General features: G+C 49.2%; 1 protein-coding gene across 2 annotated transcripts in view; it reads right to left on the reverse strand.

Annotated features, from left to right (window-relative positions):
* Positions 1–22,215, reverse strand: part of BICD2 (BICD cargo adaptor 2) — a 54,292-nt gene extending 32,077 nt beyond the window's left edge. The window contains exon 1 of one of the 2 annotated variants that reach the window (XM_043453203.1): positions 21,802–22,215. In XM_043453203.1, coding sequence (XP_043309138.1) covers positions 21,802–22,041 — 240 coding nt within the window. In that variant the 5' untranslated portion in view covers positions 22,042–22,215. The remainder of the gene's footprint in view (positions 1–21,801) is intronic. The other variant, XM_043453205.1, reaches the window with a different exon arrangement.
* Between the last annotated feature and the right edge of the window lie 2,426 nt (positions 22,216–24,641).

Raw genomic sequence — 24,641 nt, forward strand, 5'->3', positions numbered from 1 at the left:
TTCAAGAGTTGTGGCACACAGGCTTAGTTGCTCTGTGGTATGTCAGATCTTCCTGGACCGGGGACTGAACCCGTGTCTCCTGCATTAGCAGGCAAATTCTTTACCATTGAGCCACCAGGGAAAACTTGAATACTTTAAATATATTCAATTTATTGTATTTCACTTATACTTCAATAAAGCTAAGAAAACAACTTGGATGTTTTTGAAGCGGGAGACCTCACCCTTGTGCTCACTGCCCCAGCTCACAGGCCAGGAAGCTGAGGGTTGGAGAAGTGGAGACAATCTATGCCCCTGGTCACTCAGCCCACCTGTCCTTCTTCTGACCAAAGCATCCTTACTCCCACCTCGCAATATCCTGTGTGGCTTGAGTCTATTTCAAAACCTGCCCCCCCCAACCCAGGAAGTCCTCAAAGCAGCTAAATGTGCCATCTGACTGCAGTGTCCAGCTGTGGACATGCTCGTCTTTGCCTCTCTGCACACCTCCCAGGCTGGTGCTTTCTGGAGGGCCTCAGAAGCTCCTGGGCAGCTTGGGGACCCAGCTTTGGTCTCCACCCCAGGCCTGCCCACAATACTCCCTGACCACTGACCTCCTGGATCACAGGGTGCCTGTATGGGCTCTGAGGTGGCGGTGGCAGTGCCCTTGTGATGTCCCCACAGGGCTACGCCAGCTGTAAGCAGGCTAACGCTGTTTCAGCACAGGATCGCAGACCACACCCTGCCCACTGCTGTGAATCTTCCCAGGTCCAGTGAGTACAGATGTGAGGTCATGCCTGGCCTTGCTTCAAGTACATCCGCACTCACGTGGACACTTGGAAACAGAAGCAGACACAGTGGGGGAGGTTACATGTGCCAAATGGGGAGGGTGCCCAGGGCAAGCTTCAGGCCAGGAAGGGAAGTTACCGGCCTCCAGGGGCAGATTTCAAAGCCAAATCTGGTGGGAAGAGAGGTCACAGCTCAGGAAGTAGTGTGAGCACATGCCATGTAGGAAGTCCCAGGCTCTCCAGCAAGCACCAAGAGCTGCTTTCCGAGAAGGGGGCAGCTGGGAGACTCAGAGACCATGGGCACAGCCTGGGCAGGAAGACCCAAGTGGGGAGCAGAGAAGCTGGGTGGGATGGGAGTCAGGTCTGGGGGCCTCCCCAAGTGACCTGGCACACCACCTAGTTTCTGTGGAGTGCAAACAGCGGTGAGAGCTCAGAGATCAGGGCACCTGCACACTTTGGTAAATGAGACCTGGGTCACCCTGACCCTCCCGTCCTCAGGCCTGAAGTCTCACTGCAGGAGACCTCAGAGACAAGACAGGATGAGTTCCTGTCACAAAGTTCTGGCTCTGGGTCGACCCGTCTTGCTGCCCAGGGCAGCCACCCACCTCAGTATGTTGAGGCAGCATGGTTCAGGCACCCGAAGAGTAGGACATAGAGGGGATAGAACAGGTGCAGGGCCCCTGAGAGTTTTAACTAGGGGCGTGCCGGACGCGAGACAACTAGGGGACCATTTATGAGGGTGGGGTCTTGCCAGGGATGAGACTCCCATGAGGACAAGCCAAACCTTTGCTTCCACTAAGGGCTGGGACACACCAGTGGACAGGCAGCCTCCCTCCTGCCTCAGGAGGAACCAACGCCTCCAGAGCCAGCACTTCTGATTAGCGTCAACATGCTGAGATGCCCGTCAACCCCTGGCCCCATGCTATGCTATCCAGGACCAGGTCCAAGCCTCCACCAGATACTCAGGCCCCCACTACCCCGACAAGGCCAAGATTCAGAGACAGAAGCAGGACAAAGAAGCAGAGATAACAATTACAGATAATGGGCTTCCACTGACCACCTGATGAGAAGAAGAGGTCAGCACAATGTAGCCCTGTGGCCCATGTCTGGTCCAAGTCTCATTCTGCTACTGAAGTCGTCTTGGAACAGAGCTAAATGGGAAAGCTGAAGCATGCTAGCATGATGCTGGGCCTCTGCCTTGAGTCCACGGGTGTGAGGTCCACACAGCAGCCCTCATGGCCTACACTAGGGTCAGCAACTAACGCGGACTGAGTCTGGTGCCTACGGGGAGTTCACGGACTTTCCAGGCAAAAGGCTCCATCTGCTTCTCTCTAACCTGCCTGGCTAAGGGCACAGGTCCCACAACACTGCTTTCGGAAAGATCTATGGTGTTCTACTTAACTTACTGCAAGTGATAAATCCTTCCTTTCCCATTCTTTGGCCTGGCCGTGTCTTTTGGCCCAACATCCACCAAGGGTTACCAGTTTTTCAGGTAACAATCTGATGTAGCAGATGCAACACATACCAAGCCAGGAGAACCAGACTGAGCATATCCAGGATGTTAGGTGTCCTTCCAGGAAGCAGTTTTCACAATGAAGCTGGGGTTTGGGATTCTCAACTTCCTTGTTGTTGGAATTCCTGGGCTGATCCAGCCTCACCCTCCCAGAGCAGTTCCCACAGCTTCCTGAAGAGCTACCAGCCTGCAACAGGGTGGGGGCATCCGGGAAATTCCCAACTCCTATCAGCTGCCCATCCTGGCCCCTCTGCTGGGCTTCCTGCCTAATCCTTTTCCTGGGATCAGGGACTGGGGACCATCATTATGTGCCCACCCCACAATGTCTTCCTGTGCCACCAGCAGCTTCACAAGGACCTTTCAAGAGCATGCTTCCTGAGTGTCTGGCCTTGGGAGGGCGCCGCTGGTACCAGGAGAGCCCACACTGTCAGGCCCTCAGGACCCAATTCTGTCCCAGATAGGACTACAAACCCTGACATACTTAGGAACCACATGAATGGACAGAATCACCTCCGACCCTCAGCTCATCAATGGTCTTGGTTACTGTAACCAGTGATTGTCCGCACAACATCCTCTCCATCCCCCAACCAGAATCAGGGGCCCCTAAAACACCCCTCACTTCTTTTCTGGTTCAAAGTGGTGTCCCTACCAGAACCTCACCCTGGGAAGCAGTTCCTCAGAGCGAGTACGGGCTGAGTACCCCAAGGGGCAGAGTGCCAGCCTGGGGCAGAGCTGGGCCACCAGCAGCCGGTGCTCAGGGAGGGAGGAGTCCCTCCAGCCATCACTCACATGGTCACCACCTGCTGGCACACTTGGGCCTGCTGAACCTGCCAGCCCAGGCTCAGCCCCACCTCAGCCACAGAGCACTTACTAATGAGTTGAAAGCTGTAATTGTCTGCTGATCTGAGGAAGGGAACAGCAGCCTTGGGAACTGGCCTCTCTCCCAAACCTTATTCAGGGAGCTAGGTAGAGAAGAGGAACCAGTAACTCAAGTTCAGTGCGGGCTGTTGCAGACAATATGCAACAGATAGCGACTGCTGATGGCTTCCTCTCTACCCCAAAACTAGTACATACAAACCACAGGGCTTAAGCCCTTGCTTGAGTTAAAAGAGAATCTGGCAACTCTGAGGACTAGAAAGAAGACACGATGGGGAGACCTGCGAGACGGGGCCACACGTAGGCATTACCCTATGGCCCGCTCCCTCTGTGAGGCTGTCAGCCCCAAAAAACCACATCGGCCTCACTCATCAACCTCAAAATGGGACTCAAGTCTGTGAATTGTATACAGATAACAAGCTCTAAGATATTATCATGAGATAAAGATTTTACAGCACCAACCAAAAAACATAGACTGGCTGGGCAGATGAAAACAGATGAAAAATGCATGTGCTCCAGTTAACACATCATTCTGCTTGACACCCCCAAATTGTATGTAATTATGTCATATTGTTAGGTTAATCATGCTCCCACTCTGGCTTGCAATTGTAATTATCTTTTGTCTGGTGATTGATTGTGAAAACTGATAAACATCTTTTACTACTGTGATTATGTAACTATTACTTAACACCATTGAATCATGACTGGTCAACAGAAAAAACAGAACTCTATATTACCAAAACAATGACTTAATAGAAAAACCTGTAATCACTTTTTAAAATCCAGATGCATATCAGAATTATCTTGAAAATTTTTGAAAAATACAAATGGCCATGTATTGCTTTTTTCCTCCAGAGCTCCAGATACGTTTCTAATGAGCAGCCATGATTAAAAACAACTCTCGACTATATGAGGTTCTTTTATCTAGTTTGTTTCACTTTTTCTATTTCATATTCAGTGCTCCCATCTCATTTAGCTTATGTTTTCCAATTTCTCCATCTCTTTTCTTAAATGTTCTATCTCAAGCCTTTATCATGTATAGTAGAAAAACTCTTGCATACATATATATAAGTAATATGTATATGTATTTTTAAAAACTTATGAATTTTTGCCCAACTAAAAAACATGACATTTTGATTCTACTTGTCTAAGTTAGTATGAATAGAACGCTAGATTCCTAATTTTTAAAAAACAGATATACCAACAAGCAACAAAGGTTTACTGTACAGCATAGGGAACTAATAGTCGATATCTTGTAATAATCTATAATGGAAAATAATTTCAAAATAATATATGAGTATGTGTATAACTGAATCACCTTGCAGTGCATCTGAAACACTGTAAGTCAACTATACGTCAATAAAATACATGTATTAAGAAAAAAATATATATCAGTACTCACCCAAACACATGGAATATGATCTCTTAAATAATGTCTGTATCAGAGAGGGTATACAAAACAAACAACAGGAAACCAAGTAAACAAAAAGTAGAAACATTTCATATCAGAACTTGAGGATCACTGCCAAAGCATTATTGTGTTGGGGGAGGGATTATACTATAAATACATATTAATGATAAAAACAGAAACTGAACAAAGAGATGAGGCAAAAGTCTCATAAAGAGGAAGTGACATTACAAAATCCCCAAAGAAAAAAAGCCACTAAGTGTATTTTCTCAACCTGATGATGACTATATTCATATGCAAAAGCACAAGCCCCTAAATCAAGGAGCTGCAAGCCAGTCCCTTACCGCCACCACCATCACAACTTCCCCCACCCCCACCGGCTGCCCCACCCCCCAGGACCTTGCACTGGGGCAGGGCTGGAAGCCAGAAGTTCTCTGTCCACTCAGGGCACAAGACAGGATGTGGAGAGGGAAGGGCGCTCAACAGATACCCTGTAACTCATACGGGATCTCCACAAATTCTTCCTTCAAAAGCCGGGGGTGCGGGAGTGTTCCAGGTCACCTGAGCTGACTATGCATGCAGAAACCTGGGTGAGATCTCAGCAAACAGAAGTCAAGAGTTCACCTGGAGAATCATTCACTTGCCCCAGGAACACAAATCCAAAGGCACTAACTTAATTCAACTTAAAAATATTGATTTGGCATCTACCTGCATAGTAAGTAAACCATACATATGTCAGAAAGTGAACTATCAACATTCCTGCCACAAACTAATGTTAAGAAAGGATTTAAGAATGTCATTTGCACTAAGATGCTTTCAACCTGCTCCTCAACATGAGTCTTAGAAAAATGGTTGTGTAACTTACTTTCTTAATGTCATAGAAAGAGCAGCTACAGTAAATCTACCTAAACAGATTTAAAATGAGAGCTAACTTAACAAAGAACAGAATGCATTAATAAAAAATGGACAAGCACTGGAGTCACTCCTTTTCAAGGCAAGATAACCTCAACTTCTTACCACACTTCAGAGACTGGAAGAAAGAGAAGACAGGATTAATTCCACATTGTCTGTAGGTGATGATTTTATCCAGGGGACTTACCTGGAGGTCCAGGGGTTAGGACATCACCTTTCAATGCAGGAGGTGCAGGTTTGATCCCTGGTCAGAGAGCTAAGATCCTAACATGCCTTGTGGTCAAAAAACACAAAACAGCAATACTGCAGCCACTTAAAGACTTTAACCTTAAATACTAATTTAACCAGAAACCCAAGACTTATTCAAAGAAAATGATAAATAAGCTAATGAAAAGGGCTGAACCCAAGCAGGAGGGTAAGGTGCCTGAGCTGTCACTTGTAGCTCACATGTTAGGGACCGCACAACTATCAAGCTAAAGGAACCTGCCCCAAATCCTCTGGGATTATGTGAGAGCAATAGTGCAGTTTATCCAGATGTTTAGCAAGCAAAGAGAGTCTCCCCTTTGCTTCCACTGAAAAAAACTTTAAGATATAATTCACATGCCATAACACTCACCCATTTAACATGTACAATTCCATTCAGTAGTTTTTCATAGATTCACAAGATTGAGCAACCATTATCATCATCTAATTCCACATTTTCATAACCCACACTTCCATTCCCCAGCTCCCTTTCTCCAGATCCTAAAAACCACCAGTGTACTTTCTATCTCTAAGGCTTTGTCTATTCAGGATATTTCATATAAAGGGAACCATACAATATGTTATCTTCTGTGACTTGCTTCTCTCACTGATCATAATGCGTCCAAGGTTCATCCATGTTATAGTGTGTACCAGCACTTCACTTCTTTTTATTGCCAAATACTATCCCATTGTATGCATAGACCGCAAGTGTTTATCCATTCATCAGCTGATGGACATTTAGGTTGTTCCCCTTTTTGGGTTGTCATGAATACTACTACTATGAACACATACATACAAGTTGTGTGGACACATATTTTCAATTCCCTGGGTATGTATGTAGGAGTGAACTAATGGTACATATATATGATAACTTTATGTTTGACACTTTGAGAAATTGCCAAATGATTTGCCAAAGCAGCATACTATTTTCCTTTCAAGTGTGGGTTTTGATTTCTCCACATCCTTGTCAATGCTTGTTATCACTGGTCTTTCTATTTTAGCCATCATAGTACGTATAAGGTCTCCTACTATTTAAAATAATTTAGTATTAGCAACAATAGCTACCACTCTTAAAATTCTCCTTAAATCGATTATTTCACTTATTGCCTAGCTTAAAGTTCTCAGGAGAATTCTGGTTCCCAGCTGATAAAGGAAGAAACTGAGTCCAAGAGGCCAAAGCCACACCAAGGCCTCATCTACCCTGGGTAGAGGCACAGCTGTAACTCTGGGCCATCCCTACCCTCTCACGCCAGCTCCTTCTTTCACACCAGTGGTAGGCCTATTGCTGGAGGGCAGGACGACCCACATCCAAACTACATCACGAACTCTGACACATCAGAAAGAAAAAACTAGACACCCCACAGAAAAACTGGTAAAGATCCTGAACAGGCTCCTCACAAAGAGGGTCAACACAGGAGAGGTCCACTGGTAAGAGAAAGCTAGCACCAGGCTGGCAACTAGGACACATGGACCAGAAAGCCTGGAATTTAACGTGGACAACACCAGTGCCCACCCCGGGTGCTGCCTACATGCATGCGCGGAGGCTCAGAATCTAACAGCCCAAACCCGGGGAAGCAAGCATGGTGTGTCCACATGCAACCCTACCGGCAATGAGGGCTATCATCTGCAAATTCATGTCTCTAGATACAAAATTCAGAGTGAACACACAAAACCCAAAGTCTGTGCGACTGCCTATTGTAAGTTGAAAATGGGCATGATCAATTTATGGGGCAGAGTCTGAACAATTACCTCTGGACAAGCATCACAGAACAATCCCTGGGATGCAGACAACATGCTCCTTGCTCCATCTGTAGAGCTGCATGGGGACATCAAGCTGTATAAATATGATCTGTGTAGCTTCTGTACTTTAATAAAACTAATTTTAATTTTAAAAGAGTACTGTATGACCATTATCAAAACTATGATAAACAGAATTTACTGGGTTGGCCAAAAGCTTTAGTCAGTTCCTTAACATCTTATGGAAAAACCCAAATGAATCTTTTGGCCAACCCAACAGAATCAGATCATTGAAAAGGAAGCAGTATCTGAAATGTTATCTAAATGTACAATGCTAGAAGTGAGATGCTCAGCACCTTAGCTACCACCACTCTTGGTGATGAGAAATCACCGGAAGCAGGGTGCAGATGTGCCCAGGGATCGTGTGTACATGACTTAGAAGTCTGTGTGTTACTGCACGTGATTACAGCTGTAAGATTGACAGCTGGTGCTCAGTTGCTCAGCTGTGTCCGACTCTTTGTGACCCCTGGACTGTAGTCTGCCAGGCTCCTCTGTCCATGGATCTTCCAGACAAGAATACTGCAGTGGGTTTCCATTTCCTCCTCCAGGGGATCTTCCTGACCCAGGGATTGGACCCACAGTACCTGCACTGGCAGGCGGATTCCTTATCAACTGTGCCACCTGGGAAGCCCCATAACCCAAACCAAATGTACCCCAGATCTGAATATAACCCAGGGAGATCAATTACTCTTTCCGAATGAAACAGAAGTTATCAGAGACACAATGAGAGATCAACTTTCCATAACTGCACTTCAGCAAAAACCTGATATAAGAATGTAAGGTCTAGCCAGAAAATGGAACCAAAAAACTGGACTGCAGGCTCACTCTGGGCCATATGCTTCCTATCACCCCACAGAGGCACACAGCCTTGTTGGTAACTGGAGAGAAACAAGTTACAACAGCTACAAAGTACAGGTTGGACCAGGGATGGGTTAGGGAGAGAGGGGAATAAAAAGGGCTACAGATGGCAATCAATGAGGATGCAGCCAGGACAGATGTCCTGGGAAAAGATGTTGCGGCTCACATAGCACTCAGAAACAGAGTGGCTCCAAGGCCCATTTTCTCGGGCCCTGCTTTCCAGCTCTGATGGGGGCCCAGGGAAGAGAGAAAACAGTTGGGAGAGGCCCAGGCGGGCTGGAAATAACGTGAGGCCTATGCACTTCACAGTCTGCACCAACATGAGCTCATGAGCTTCTCTCACAGGAGGGATCTTCTTTCCCAGGTGAGAAACTGAACTCTGGGAAAAAGCAACTCCACATGACATCCCAGGTGGAACCGCCACAGAAGGCAGGAAGAAGTGTAACAGGTTGGAAGGCAGAACCGGCATGGGACCCACAACTCTGCTGTTCCGTTGCCCACACCTAAGAATCACACCAGGAGCCAGAACTGTCCCTTCCCAGGTGCAGGCCCACCTGCCAGTCATTCCTGTGGTCTCAGGCCTAGAATCTGAAATGTTCCGGCTTACTGGGGCAGTGCTTATTAATTCCCAGATCTGGCTGAGACTGGTTATGCTGGTTCCTGCTCCTACTTCACACGACTTACGGAGATTATCTCCCTCCTGGCAGAGCCCAGCCACCCTCAAGCATTAGGGTGAAGTGCAGAAGGGGCAGAGGCTGCAGAGGAGCTGGCCTTTTAGCCAGGGAACCAGGGTGGCTATCTGTGCGTACCTGTCCCGGACAAAGGGAGATGAGTTCTGTTCATGGGTACCACCGAGGAACCTGAGAAGGCAGGCCCACATAGAGCCTTGAACAGGTGTCTCTGGCATCCTCCGAGGGGAGGTGACCCAGGCACTGCTGCTCCCAGAGAACAGCAAGCACCAACACTCACAGCTCTGATGCCTCCTCTGGCTCACAGCAGCCAGACAAAAAGGCCACCTGGGTGTAGCCCATCAACATGTAAGTCTAAAACAGAACGTGCTGCAGCAGGCCAGCAGGGCTGCACTGGATGACGTGAGCTGGAAGGTATGTGAGGATGACCCTCAGGCAGGGCAGCCACAGGAGTGCAAACAGTGTCTTGTAATAAGTAAATTATGCCTCAATCTTAAAATGAGAGCTAATTATAGACAGAATCATCGGGACAGCAGTCAGATTTGTTGCTCCAGAAACATCTGTCAGAGGTGGACCTGAACAATACCTTCTGCCACTAGAAGAGAAGAGAAGCTTCACCTCCCAGTGAATCAGCCAAATTCCAACAGCTGGGTAAGACCTAACTGGCCAGGAGGAGCAACTTCCAGGAAAAGAAACCACGGGTGGAGGGGACACACACCCAAGCTCCCACTCAAGGACAGAACCCTCTGGAAGGCTGGACAGAGCCCTGTGACATCTCTGCTGGGTCCTGATCAAGCCATATTTCAGACTGGGGTGTCACCAGCCGTCAAGGGAGCCTGGATTGAGGCAGGGCATGAACTCAGGTCAATCAGTCCCGGGAATAGTAGGGAACAGGTAGGAAAATAAAGTGCTGGGGCTACCCTGGGACTTGCCACCTTCCCCACAGAAAACCACCCTAGGGCTGGTGCTCTGTCATTTCAGCTCACAGATGCAGAGAGCTGGGCTGGGGGAAGGCAGGGTTCAAACCCCTTGGATACATTAGTGCAGGCCAGGGTGGTGGGGGTGAGGTGGCTTCTCACACAGGGCAAGTGGGTGTGGCAAGTGGGAATGCAAGCAGGGGTGCACACAGGGCACCCCATGCCTGGCAACTGAGTCTCTGCCTCCTCAATGGGGTACAGGCCTAGAGTCGGCAAGCCCAAGCCCGGCAAATGACTGGTGCTCAGTAAATATACGTGGAATGACTGGAGAATAGGGAGGGTGTGGGGGCACTGCAGAGGGTGACAAGCCCACATCAGCAACGGGTGGACAGGGACAGCAGTCCAGTGAATGGACAGGGAGCGGGGATGCTGGGTGCGGCTTGGTGCTTGCGGGAGCTGGGGAACGGGCCTTGCAGGCATCTCCTCTCTACCGCCCCTCCCCAGCCAGCAGGAGATACACCCCCAGTGACTTGGCAGCGGGAATCGCTGAGGCTCACCCCTCTCCCTGGGTCTGCCTGTGGCTTATGCACACTTTCCAGGGCCAGCCCAGGGCAGCTGCTGGCCCACCACCTAGCCATGGGAAGCAAAGAGGCAGGCTTTCCCGCCAGCACATGAACACAGCCAAGGGCTTTCCTGGGCCCTGACTGTGTACCAAGGTAGAGAGATGCAATTAAATTCTGCAACCACAAAAGTGCAGAATGACAGTCCACCCACGTGACCAGGGAAAGTTCAGATCCCTAACATAAGCTGCAGTGACACGATGGGTTTCTTAAACTCATCTTCCCACTGGGGTCCTTCCAGAAGTATGAAAACTTCTGATGCCATGTCCCACCCTGAAACTGTTTTGATCCTTCTGGGTGTGGCCAATGCTTTGGAATTTCTGAATGTTCCCAGGTGACCCTGGCATGCAGGAAATTCAATACACCACACCGGCTCCACATGGGCCTCCACTGGAACCAAGTCAGCTGAGACACCAGAAACAGACCCATTCCCCACACAGACCCTCACAGATCTGCAAACCTGCACAAAAGGACCCCATGTGCACTCCATGAGAGACCTCAGCTCACCTCCCTCAGCGAGCTTTTCCTATCCGCTCTTACCTTCCACTCCAAGAAGGACCTATCCCAGACCCACTCCCTCTTCCCTAGCTCACAGGTTTCCAGAACAGACAGGTGGTGGCAGGCATGGCCCCAGGCCCCTAAGCATTTTGGGAGGCAGCCTGGGAAGGCCTGGCTACCACCAAAAAGAGACAGAGATGGGTGTGAATCTCATCTGATCTTCACAAAGCCATGCAAAGCATAAACTTAACACTCCCATCTCACAGGTGAGCAAACCATGGTTATGCTAAGTCAGATGATTCCCCCGAGTGGCACCACAGGGCTTCTCACTCCAAAAACCACTTTACTTCTTTGCAGCAAAGTAGTTCCCAGAACTGGGGTATCCTGGGAAAAGCAAGATGTGCTGGAGAAGGGGTGGTGTGAGGGTGGAGCTGGGTTCCAAATTGGCCCAACAGCCTCATCTGGCAGGAAGGCAGGGAGGCACCTGGGAAGGCTGCACAAATCCCCCTGCAGGAGAGAGTGGGGGCCTCCTGGACATGGGGGCTCCACCTGGGAACTGCAGTGGAACAGACGCTGCAAGCACACCTGCATACACCCTGTCCGGCAGACAATTCTCATCCATCAGATCAGCACGCCATGGCCCACCCTTGTCCTAGATCCCCTCCAAAGGCCTCGGAGGGGCACATGTGTGACAGCTGTTCTCCACTGGCCTGCCCTTCCCACTGTGTGGCTTCCGGTCTCAGTTTCTCATCAGAGCATCTGCACACTGGCTGTAGGGATCAGAAGAACTGGACTCAAGGATCGGTGCCCACATAGGGAACACCCTCACTCCCCACGTCCGTCCCCCCGGCCCACATCCATCCCATCACCAACCACAAACCCCAGCTGCCCTGGGCAGTGTCCAAACACTAAGCTGCTTTTAGAAAACTGAGAATCCACTCCTGGGCAGGAGGGATTTAGCCAGAATTGGGTGTCATTTAGAGAAGATTACACCCTAATTGCCCCAATGTCAGCAGACAGGCTTCTCGCCAGCTGAGCCCTGTAGTTGGTGGCAGCCCCTATAGACCCTGGTTCATCTGCCAATCCTGGGTCCTGGACAAGCTCTTGTCTTCCACGGCAGCTGGCTGCCAGACACAAACCTCTATTGAATGGCCTGCAGTTGGGGGGAGCTGTCCAGCTGCCATCTGTCCCAAGCCTCAGAAGACACTGAGCGGGCAGCACAGCCAGGACTATACTGGGCTGGAAACACCAGGAGAGTTGACTGGGGTTTCTTACCTCATCTCTAATCTCAACATGTCTTCATATTATTAGCGCCATTTAGGAAGAGACATCCAACAAGGCTCACAGTCAGCAAACAGCCAGAGACCCTGTAACTCAAGTCGTGCTCCTGCCAAGAACCCAGAGGTCTGCAGCTCTGGGGATGAGAGTGGAGCCTATGGAACCGTGGGCATGGCTGTAACGACGATTCGATGCTCACATCTGCCCTGGAAGGTAGACGGGCCTGTTAGTAGCTGCGGCAAGGTAAGATGAGAGGTCTTGGCCAAGTGTCCCCCATGTCCAGCATTCCATCACAATCACCCTTGCAGGGTAAATCTCGGATACCCTAAGGACCAATGCCACTAAGGACCGACACAGCCTGAGGAACCAAGGATGCTGACTGCTCATGAAGAGGTGAGAACCTGAGGCTGAGTGGGCAGCTGAGACCCTATACTGAAGCCAGCTACCTTTTCCCTCAGCCTTGCCCCTCCACCCTCCACATATCGAGGTCACCCAAAGAGTGAGGCTGCAGAGATCCTTCCTGTGCTGTGACGCACACACACACGTGAACACACGCACATACATGCAGACATAGTTCACTTCATCATAGTTCAGGCACGAGAGCCCACTGCCTAACACAAGTGACTCATCCTGGACACCATCCAGTAGATTACCTGGGGCCACTGCTCAGCCCAGTCACAACAGCACCAACACTGTTTCAGGTTGCAGCAGCCACTGTGCAAACCGCGGCCAAAGAAAGGGCCATGTCAGACCCTGACCCTCCGCCTTGTGCCTCTGGCCCAGGCACACTCCCTTCTCCAAAGCCTCACAGCCTTCTGCGGGTCGTGAAAACAGAGACGTGATCCAGCCTTCAACCAACACAGGCACAAAGGGCCATCCCACTGTGGAGGTGAGACTGATGCTGAGAGAACAGGAGGGAAAAGAGGTATGCTTGGCAGTGAGAGTCTGCGGGAGATGTAGACTTGGCAGCCTGGCATGTGGAGCACCACCCACACCAACCATAAATCTATCATGGGTCCCGAAGACCTGTCCTAAAGATGGTGAAGAGGGGGAGCGGGCATGGGGAAAGACTGGCATCTTTAGGGTGGAGTTTGGCCCTAGCACCACAGGAAGGGCCAGACCTAGAGGCCTGACAGGCTAGAAAGGGGCTTACACAGGTGGTGAGCACCTGAGATAACAGAGAAGGCATCTGAAGCCCAGAAAGGAACACGTCTGTCACACTTTTGGAGGGACCTGGCAGCCAGCTTCTGCCTGTGGGGCAAGCAGCTAGTAAATGCCCAGGTCTGAGCAGTGACTGAGTCCACACCTCTCCCCTAACTCCTGAGTCAAATGCATAAGGCTAGTAGGTTAGGCAACTCTCCAGGTGGATTCTCAGGGGTAAAGACAGCCCTAACTGAGCTGCTCAAACAGAAGGGAACATGGACCATCTTAAAAAGACACAGAGAAGTCTCACTTCTCATCTTCTATCAAAAACCTAACCAACTGTACTAGTGATTTTTGGTTTTTTTGTGTGTGTGTGATTTTTGTGTTTAACAATTTGCACTCTATTACTTTTCCTCAAGATTAAAAAAAAAAAAAAAAGACTATCGATTGATGATGACCAGGACCAGCCCTGCCAACGCAGGACTGAAGACCCAGGCCAGCAGACGCCATTCAGTTGTGCTGAGTCACACAACAAAAAACACGGGCCTTAAGCGGAAGATTCACCACTAACACATACAAAGGACACAAACCTAACAAAATCAGCAACATACAATCAAGAGAGTAGAGTATTGGAGAAAGGATAATTGCACAGATCAAGAGAACAGAACAGAACTCCCAGGAGTAGACCCACACACATAATAGGCAACTGATCTTTGACAGAGGAGCAAAAAAACAACTTCATAAAGAAAGTACAGTCTCATTAACAAATGGTGTTGGAACTTGTATATCCATGTGCAAAAAAAAAGAATCCTGGACACAGACTATATACTCTTACAAAAACCAACCTGAAATGAACCAGAGATCTAAGATCTAAATATAAAAGGCAAAATTTATCAAACCTCTAGACAGAAACATAGGAAAAGATCTACATGACATTAGATTTGGTGATGACAATCTAGATATGAAAGCAAAATGGCACTAAAATTAAAAACTGCTCTGTGAAAGACACTGTTAAGGGAATGAAAAGTCAAATCACTAGGTTACAAATTTGAAAAGTAGGACTGGTATCCAAAATAGATAAAGAACTCTTAAAATCTATAATAAGAAAACAAATATTTCAATTTTAAAATCAGCAAAAGATCAGAACAGACACCTCAACAAAGAAGATATACAAACAGCAAGCAAGCACATGAATTCATGTTCCACATCATATGTCAGCAGAGAAATACAAATGAGAACTATGAGATGCCCCCATACACCTACTCTAGTAGATAAAAGCCAAAACACTGGCAATGCCGAATGCAGGTGAGGAGACAGAACAACAGAACTCTCATTCATTGCTGGCAGGAATACAGACTAGTGCAGCATCTGCAAGGCGATTTCTTACAAAACTAAACATACTCTTACCCTATGATCCAAAAAGTTGCATACTCTTTGGTGTTTGCCTAAGAGTTGATAATTTATGTCCACAAAAAACCTGCACATGGATACTTTATAACAGCTTTGTCAGAAACACCCCCAACTGGAAGTAACCAAGATGCCCAGTTTGAATGAATCAACAAACTAAGGTACATCTAAACAATTCTGTGATTTTTTTGAAATAAAACGAGCTATCAGGCCATGAAAACACATGGATCAATCTTAAACGCATGTCGCTAAGTGAAAGAACCCAATGTAAAAAGGCTACATACTGTATGATTTCAATTACATGACATTCTAGAAAAGGGAAAACTACAGAAAAAGTAAAGGATCAATGGTTGCCATGGGTTCTTTTTGGGGGAGGAGCAGTGTTGAATAGGTAAAGTACAGGGATTTTATAATGCAGTGTAACAATTCAGTAAAGCGACTATGAACCTAACAGGGAAATCCAAACGCTGACCAGATAAAAGACAACATTAAGGAATCACTGTTAATCCTGTGAGTGTAAAAATTAATCTATGATTATGTTTTATTTAAAAAAAAAAAGTTATCTTCTCAGCACAACACATCAATGTACTTACAGAAGTGAGGCACAGAATGGAGACTGCCAAAGTGGGTAGGAAAACATGCAGGCCAATGCCTCTGCTCTGGCTGTGCATAAAACATCCCCTCAAGATGGAAACCCTTTAGGAGGGGAACTGCTTTCAAAAAGCAAACCCATACAACTCAAACCACAACCATTATTTCACATGATACAATAGACTGGATGTGCATAGCAGCTTCCAAACCCATGGAAGTCTTCATTATCTTCATCCAGTTGAATGAAACCTACTTTTCTGTAACTCAGAGACTAACCCCAAATCCTGTGTCTCCTTAAAAACAAGTGTTACAGATGCTCAAAGCACTTTCTGGTTTTTATAATACCATATGTATCTCACATACACATATAGGAAGAAAAAGCTGGCAAGCAGAAATACCCAGTAGTCCTCCATACATATTCCATAATTTCTATAGAGACATGCTCATTTCTACTTTTTGATCTTGATGAAAGTGAAAGAGGATGTATCATGTGAAACTGATGTTTTTAAGTGAAAAAGCTGGCTTAAAACTCAACATTCAAATAACTAAGACCATGGGACCTAGTCTCATCACTTCATGGCAAATAGATGGGGAGAAAATGGAAACAATGACAGATTTTATTTTCTTGCACTCCAAAATCACTGCAGACAGTGACTGCAGCCATGAAATTAGAAGACTCTTGCTCCTTAGAAGAAAAGTTATGACAAACCTAGACAGCATATCAAAAAGTAGAGACACCACTTTGCCAACAAAGGTCCATCTAGTCAAAGCTATGATTTTTCCAGTAGTCATGTACTGATGTGAGAGTTGGACCATAAAGAAGGCTGAGCACTGAAAAACTGATGCTTTCAAATTATGGTGCTGGAGAAGACTCTTTAGAGTCCCATGGACAACAAGGAGATCAAACCAGTCAATCCTAAAGGAAATCAACCCTGAATATTCACTAGAAGGAGGAAAGCTGAAGTTGAAGCTCCAATATTTTGGCCACCTAATGGGAAGAGCCAACTCACTGGAAAAGACCTTGATGTTGGGAAAAATTGATGGCAAGAGAAGGGGGCAACAGAGGCTGAGATGGTTGGATGGTATCACCAACTCAACAGACATGAGTTTGAGCAAACTCCAGGAGACAGCAAAGGATAGGGAAACCTGGCGTGCTACAGTCCATGGTGTCGCAGAGTCGGTCACAACTGAGGGATTGAACAACAGCAAAAGTAAAGGAATAACTTTTTAAAACATACTAAGCTCTAAAAAAAAACATACTAAGCTCTAAAGAAAGCAGTCTTCTCCTCCTTAATGCCATCAACTACCTGATGCAGGACTGTCCGTTCAGCCACATGTCCCTGACACCCACCCTGCTCCTACAGCCCCATCTGTCAGCCCCCCTCCCTGGGCAGAGCAGAGCCAGAACCAAAAGGTTTGATGCCCAGGACAGCAGCTAGAAGGTCACACTGGGCACTCCTGGCTCTGGGGAGTAGCTCAAGGGGCCACACTCCAACAGTGGACAATATGGGGCCTGAGGCCCAGGAGGGTCTCATCTAGCCTCTGCCCACTAGCCACTTTCACTTCACTAAGAAATCAAATCTTTCTTTACCTTCAATGTGTGTACCGGCCCTTTATCCAGTGCACGAAAGTGGAGAAATGGGTCTGACTGAGGAGTCGCTGCCCCAGGCTGACAAGCGTAAATTGATCTCCCACTTCACAGGAAGGCCCAGCAGGAGTCTGTGTCTGCCTTGCCACAGCTCTCTCTGAGGCAGCTGCTCAAACACAAGGAGCCTCAGCCACTACCTGCCCAAGTGCCCCGGGGACACTGGCCTGAGGGCAGAGCCATTCCTCTGGGGCCACATAGCTCCTGAGGGCCCAGGCAGGGTGCAGTTGCCCCCTTGGAGCCAGAGTGCGGAAACCACAGCCCTCGACAGCACACGGAGCACCTCCTCGCCTGCCCAGGCAGCGCCACTCTCAGGCCTGGCCTCCCTCCTGCACCAGTCATGGAAAAGAAGCTCCTTCTAAGTGCGTCCATCCACCTGCCCAAAGCCACGCCCCACAACACTGAGGGACACAGCTGCTCACCCGCTATGGCCTGAAGGAAAACAGAATGCCAGGTGACATGGGAGTCTTGGGAGTTTTTAAAAGTGGAAGAGCCCTCAAGATTGCTTCACAATGCCACACCAGATACAAACTCTACAGGCAGGAAAGTGGGGCGTGCCCAGCAATGTAGACACAGTGGGCCACGTGGTCACTGCCTTTGGATGCTGGTAGCTGCCTCTCCCAACGGTCAGATCCCTGGGGGCAGGGCCACCTCAGCACCTCCAGGACTCCCTGGAACTTAACTTCTATCCCAAATCAGGCTTCTCCATGCTGATAGCCGACGACCACACAGCTGCCCTGAGAGGCCCACGGGACTCCCAGAGCCTCCCAATCCCCAGTGGCTCTCTGCTCCAAGTTCTAGGGTGGTATCAGGTAAGTGAGGTAAGTAACCTCACAGGGTTTGGCCCAAATCAGGACTTTTCCCGTCCCAAGACAAACACTTGAGGAGGTTGAGCCTTGCACAGAGGATTCCCATTACCTTCCCTCCTCCGCAGGTGTCTGCTCTCTTGGGGACAGGTTGCCTGGTCTCACAGTCTCGAGTCAAAGTCAACTTCTTGGTGCCTTGGTCTCCACAGGAGCACAACAGACATAATAGGGTAGTGACCCCAAAAGTCAGAGTGAGGACGTCAGGAGTTGGTGGGGCACAGGGAGGCAAGAGCCACTCATCGACAGGGGTGAAGCCTGGGCAGCAGCCCTCACATCACCCTCCTCTGGAGCCAGCTCATGGCTGGAACTTCTACAGACTTGAAGAGGAATCTGGTGCCCAAGGACCACTTCCAATTTGGTCTGAGCTACTGGACCTTCCTCAGACACTCACACCCGTCCCTACCTTGGTTTCCCCATCCTCTGAGAGCAGAAATTATGATACAAGAGAGATGGGAAGGAGGAAGCAAAAAGGACAGAGCAGCTGCTCTCACCAGCTCTGCCACAGTTCTTCATGCGGCTGCTGAGCCTACAGGATGAGAGGGATACCCAGGTGGGCTCACCTGGGAGCTGGGCTCAGACAAGTCCAGAGGAGGCTTTGAAAAGCATCCAGGCCTTGAAGGGCAGGCAGGACTTCCAAGATCCAAGACTGGGAAGAGGCAGGGATAGTGAGGGCCACGAAGGCAATCAGGATGCAGGGGAGCAGTGCAGGCTGAGCAGGCCAGAGGCTCAGGCTGCCCTCCAGGAGATGCAGTGGGGCCACTCCAGACCCTGCAAGGAGTAGGGACAAGGTGATGACAGGGACAGCAGGGAGGGTATCCAGGCTTGGGTGAGGCAGACGGAAGGAAGAAGCTGAAGATACCAGCCAGCACACAGTTACTGTGTGTGCTTACTGAGTAAGCACTTACTGTGTGCCAGGCACCAGTCCCAGCCTGTGACAGGTTGCAGCTCACCAAATTCCACCCCTGGGTTCCCTGGGACGTAAGTATACTGCACAGCCAAGATCGTGAGGTAGCACAGAAGCCAGCAAGGACGTCCAGACCTTGTCTTAATGTTCTCTCTGGAAGCCGAACGAGGATGGGATCCCCACCACTGGCCCTCACATTCCAAACCAAACCCTCACATTCCAAAGAGCTACCCACTCCCGGTACTTACCTGAGCCCTGCAGGCAGCAGCTGTCAGCCCAGCACCCCTGCCCTCCTCAAACTGCAGCTAAGGACACAAAGCCAGATGTTCCCTGGCCACTAAGGACAGGAAACACCACATGGCTGACCAAAATTTGTCCGATTCTCTTCCCCACCATGGTGGGGAAACGACACAGCAGAACTTGGGACAGACAGGACTCTTACTAAGCCAGGTTCAATCACCAGCAAAATGGGCCATTGGTACCCCTCCTCCCTAATACCATGGTGTCAGCAGGACATGGAGACACATACACTTACGAAGTGAGAAAGGCCAGCACCACTGCCCTGCACAGGACACTCTTCAGGTCTGGTCGCAAACCCAGTCACCTGGGATAGGCCAGTCAGCTTTCCTCCCTCAAGCCAATATTATCTACAAATGCTAAACAGGAATACAGGTACCTCTGTGGCACAATTTGTTAGTAACTGAACCCACTTTAGTTAAGAAATAAAGCTTTAAAAAGAATGAAGATGGCTCATCTCTCTACAGGAGGAAAAATAAAATTAAAAAAAGATCCAATCAATATTGTCTCCTTAAATTTTGATTTTTTTTTCAAATTATCTTTATTTATTTAGCTGCACTGGGTCTCTTTGAAGCAGCATTTGGGATCTAGTTCCCTGATCAGGGATCGAACCTACACCCCCTGCATTGAGAAAGAGGCGTCTTAGCCACTGCACCACCAGAGAAGTCCCTAAATCTTTATTTTTTAAAATAAGAGTTAATACTTTGAAGTATAACAATACAATGCCTTAGAGAGGCTGACAAGAGCCTAGGCTGACATGACTTTGAGTAAACTGATGTGAGCTTTCTGGCAATATCTATCCGAGGCTCTAACGCACCTTCCTCTAGCTTCGCCTGAGACTTCCATCTGAACAGACTCTGAGGGGAGGGGGTGGGGAAGGCCAGGCTCCGCTCTGAGCTGCAGAGAAGGTGAACGAACCTAAGATGCTCCCACTTTATTTTCTCAAGGCCCCTAAGCCTCCCTCCATCATTCCCCTACCCCATACACCAAGATGAGGTTTTGCCAGAAGGATCACATATCACCCCTCTAGTAGATTTAGTGCCAGATAAGGCTGGCTTGGAGGAGGTACCAATACCTGCTGACACATACAAGACCCCGAGTTGAAGGAGCTACACAATCATCCTCCTCGGGTACCCTATCTGTCTTCTACAGGTACTAACAGGGTACTTGTTCCACCAAGCAGATTTAAGTACGTTCATGCATTAACTCCCTTCACTATCAGAAGAGGACCTGACTGGTCTCCGGAGTGAGGCACGGAGACTCGAAACACTCCAGGGACCTGCCTGAGGCCACCAGGAGCGGGCTGCTGGGAGGTGGGCAGCTGGAGAAGCAGCAAATGTGGTGGATCCTGAGACCAAGGGCCAAGAGCCCACCTGGACAAGGGAAGAATCAAGTAGGGAAGCAGAAGACTATCTCAGACACTGACAGGCTAAATATCTGACACCTTCTCTAGCCTTTTTAAATATCTCTCAGATGAACCCTTTCTGAGTGAGATGGTGCAGTGGGAGAAGGTTCATGCTCATAGCCCCATCACCAGTAAGGAGCTAGACTTGGGTCCAAACCTGAGCATCCACCCAGAAAGCAACTTCTCCCTTCCCACCCCTACAACAAGGCTGGGGAGTCAAGAAGGACTCAGATAGGAAATGGTGTTTAAAATCATCTAAGAGAACCACTTCAGGGAAGGACTGCCCAGTTTTACCACTGTAAGATTTCTTGGTAGCTGAGTGATCCAACCTGTTCATCCCAGAGTAAAAATATCACAGGAGAGATAAGGCTACACCTGTGACAAAAATCTACAGATGTGTCCCTCAACTTTAGGAAAGGGCCTGGATGGACAACTAGGACAGGAAGAGGACAGAAGACTGTATCCCAGAGAAGTAACCAGCGGGGTGGTCAGAGAGCCGAGCATGGGGAAGGCCTGTGCGATACCCCGGCCAGCTGTGATGGCCACATGCAAGGCAAGACCCCAACTTGACCCTTTCCTGGTGTCCCGGCGCTCACACAAGACGCTGAAACCGCTGAAGGCAGCTGCGCCCAGAGACCGGAGATGATATACATAGAAATGTTGGAGACACAAGCCTGGTGTTTCCCAGCCGGCCACCTGCATCCATCCCACGTCCCCATCCCCCCTACCTGGAAAGTCAAACACCGCAGAGGACACCACCCCCACCGTGCCCGAGACCTGCGATCAAGAGCAGAAAGGCTGACCACCAGGCTCCACCGCAGCCCTTGACGCGGAGACCAGGGTTTCTAGAACCCAAATCGCCCACCGCACCTAAGGCCCTTCATCCACCGCTGGGCCGCCTCCGAGACGGCCAAGCACAGTGACCCTGGGTGCCCCGGTGCTGGTCTGGTCGGCCCGGAATCAGCAGTCGGCTGGTGGTCCACCTAACTCGGGGTAAGGGGTCAGTTTGGCCTGGGTCGGCGGCTGCCTCGGGGGGCGCCTTCTTGGCTCGGGTCAAGGGCCGATTCTGGGGTCGGCGAGGAGGTCAGCTAGGTAGGATGAGGGATCAGGATCCGGAGTCGGAAACGGCCGGGGGGCGCGGAGGGCGTGGCGCCAGCCGCCCTTGCTCCTTACCTCCTTGAGCTGCTCCATCTCGCCGCGGATGGCCTCGTAGTCCACCTCGAGCTCTTCGAACTGCAGTTTGAGTTGGTGCTTCTCCTCGAGGACTGCCAGCCCGTACTCGGCCGCCTGGATCTTCTCACGCGTGGTCTCGGCCAGTTCGTGCGAAAGCCGCTTCACCTCCGCGCGCAGCCACTCCGGCTGCGCCTCCATCACGAGCCGCGCGTACTCTTCTTCCTCGGACGGCGCGGACATGGTGGCTACGGCCCGAGTCGCACCACTCGCTCCGTCGGAGGCTCAGGCAAGACTCCTGTCCGCCGCCGCCGCCGCCCCGCCCGACGGCAACCCGGCCGCAGCCGCCGCCACCGCCGCCGCCGCCGTCGCCGCCGCGCAGCCGCAGTGAGCTCGCGGTCGCGCGGGGCACTGTGGGGGCCATAGTCCCGCCTGCGGCAACTACATGGCCGGTCGTGCCCCGCGCCCGTCTTCCCCCGCCCGTGATTGGCCCGGGCCGGGCCGGGCGGCCCCTTCCAATTCCGTAGCCTCCGCCGCCGCCGCGCGGAGCATTGTGGGGGTCGTAGTCCAGTCGCCGCGCCGACTACAAGGCCCGTAGTTCCCCACGCCCTCCCGCCCCCGCCCGTGATTGGTCGGCGCGTCAGCCGTCGCGGAGCCGGAAACGTGTTTTCCGGTGCCAGCCCCAGGGCCTGGAAGGCGGGGGTCGGTGGCTTGGTGGGTCGGTGGCTAGGTGGGTCGCTGGGGAGGGTACGCACTGCGCTGGGCAGGGGATGGGTGGAGCGGGCCACCGGTATGAACCATCAGAGGTGGAGCGCCCGGAGCGTCGGGGAAACCGCGGGCCAGTTGGCGGTGAGGACTGTAACCTGCTGGTTCGGGCCTTAGCCAGTGGGAGAAATGGTCAAACCACTAGCAGAAGAGGCGCCTTCCATCCAGCTAAATACAAAATGCCGCGTGCGTGTTTCCTAAGAATTAGGCATCTCCATTCGCTCTACAGTGATCCAGTTCAGGACCGTCGACACGGACGCGGCCTCGAATCCAGCATAGAGTCCCTGCGCTTGTAGCATGGTTCCAGCCCAGGACCTGGTCCTGGGTCACTCAAACGGCAGTCAGCTGCCTTTGCTGTTTGTCTTCATGACCTTGACCTTTCTGAGGCGTGCAAGCCAGAGATACACACAGATGCTTTCCCCAGGGTTAGAGTAGGTTATGCCCTTTGGCTGGAATATCACGAGATGGTGTTAAATTTTCAAAGAATTCTATCAGGAAGCTCGTAAACCCATCGCCCAGATGCTGCTGGGCACTCCTTTGTAATCACTATCCTATGAGAAGCCAATTTACATTTTACAGATATTCCATCACTCCTCAAGCTTTTTTAATATTTTGTTGCAGTAGATTTGATTTATAATATGTTTCAGGTGTACAAAATAGTGATTCACAATTTTTAAAAATTATATTCCATTTATAGTTACACAATATTGACTATATTCCTTGTGCTCTACAATATATTGTAGCTTTATTTTATACATAGTGGTTTGTATCTCTTGATCCCTTACCCCTATCCAGCCCCTCCCCATTTCCTTCTCCCCACTAGTAACCACTAGTTTGTTCTCTTTATCTGTGAGTGCTTGCTTTGTTGTTATAGTCACTAGTTTGTTTCACATAAAAGTTATACAGTATTTGTCTTTGTGTCATTTCACTTAGCGTGATATCTTATAGGTCTATCCATGTTATTGCAGGTGGCAAAATTTAATTTTTTTTAATGAGAGTACTATTTCATACCACATAGTCTTTATCCACTTATCTGTTGTTAGACATTTAGGCTGTTTGCATATCTTGGCTACTGTAAAGTATGCTGCTATGAAGTTTGGGTGGAGAAGGAAAAGGCAACCCACTCTAGTACTCTTGCCTAGAGAATTCAGTGGACAGAGGAGCCGGGTGGGCTGCTGCCTGTGGGGTCGCACAGAGTCAGACACAACTAAAGCAACTTGGCAGCAGCAGCAGCAGCATACTAGTTCTTTCTATTTTTTGGTTTTTTGAGAAACCTCCATACTGTTTTTCCACAGTGGCTGCACCAATTTACATTCCCACCAACAGTTTACAAGAGTTCCCTTTTCTCTATATACTCACTAACATTTGTTGTTTGTAGTCTTGATGATAGCGACTCTGCAACCCTGTGGACTATAGCCTGCCAGGCTTCTCTGTCCATGGGATTCTCCAGGCAAGAATACTGGAGTGGGTTGCCATGCTCTCCTCCAGGGGATCTTCCTGACCCAGGGATCTAAACCCACATTTCTTATGTCTCCTGTATTGGCAGGTGGGTTCTTTACCACTAGTGCCACCCAGCCCATTCTTACAGGTGTGAGATGATAGCTTATTATGGTTTTGATTTGCATTTCTCTGATAATTAACTGTTGAGCATCTTTTCATGTGCCTATTAGCCATCCACATGTCTTTCTTGGAAAAATGTCTGTTCAGGTTTCTAGCCCATTTTTTTAATTGTGTTGTTTGGTTTTTTGATATTGACTTATATGAGCTCCTCAAACTTTCAGCTCTCTAGTTTTCATTGATATTTCTTCCCTAAAGAAATAAGATTATTAACCAGACTATTCTCTTCTATTTCCCTCATTCCTGCTCCACTTAGTAACTTGGTACTTTAGAGAAGATATTTCATTCATTAGTGGTATGAATCTGTGGATTCTTATTTTACTTAATGAGTTATAATCCATTATTCTCCATATTCACTTAGACGCTCCAATGCGGCAGATCTGGCTAGTGGAAGCTGCACAGCTGAGTCTGTGTCCTTTCAACATGTCATGATTTTTGAGAATTTTCTTTGATTATAGCAA

The sequence above is a fragment of the Cervus canadensis genome, chromosome 30, assembly GCF_019320065.1.
Source record: "Cervus canadensis isolate Bull #8, Minnesota chromosome 30, ASM1932006v1, whole genome shotgun sequence".
In the NCBI taxonomy this organism is placed as follows: domain Eukaryota; kingdom Metazoa; phylum Chordata; class Mammalia; order Artiodactyla; family Cervidae; genus Cervus; species Cervus canadensis.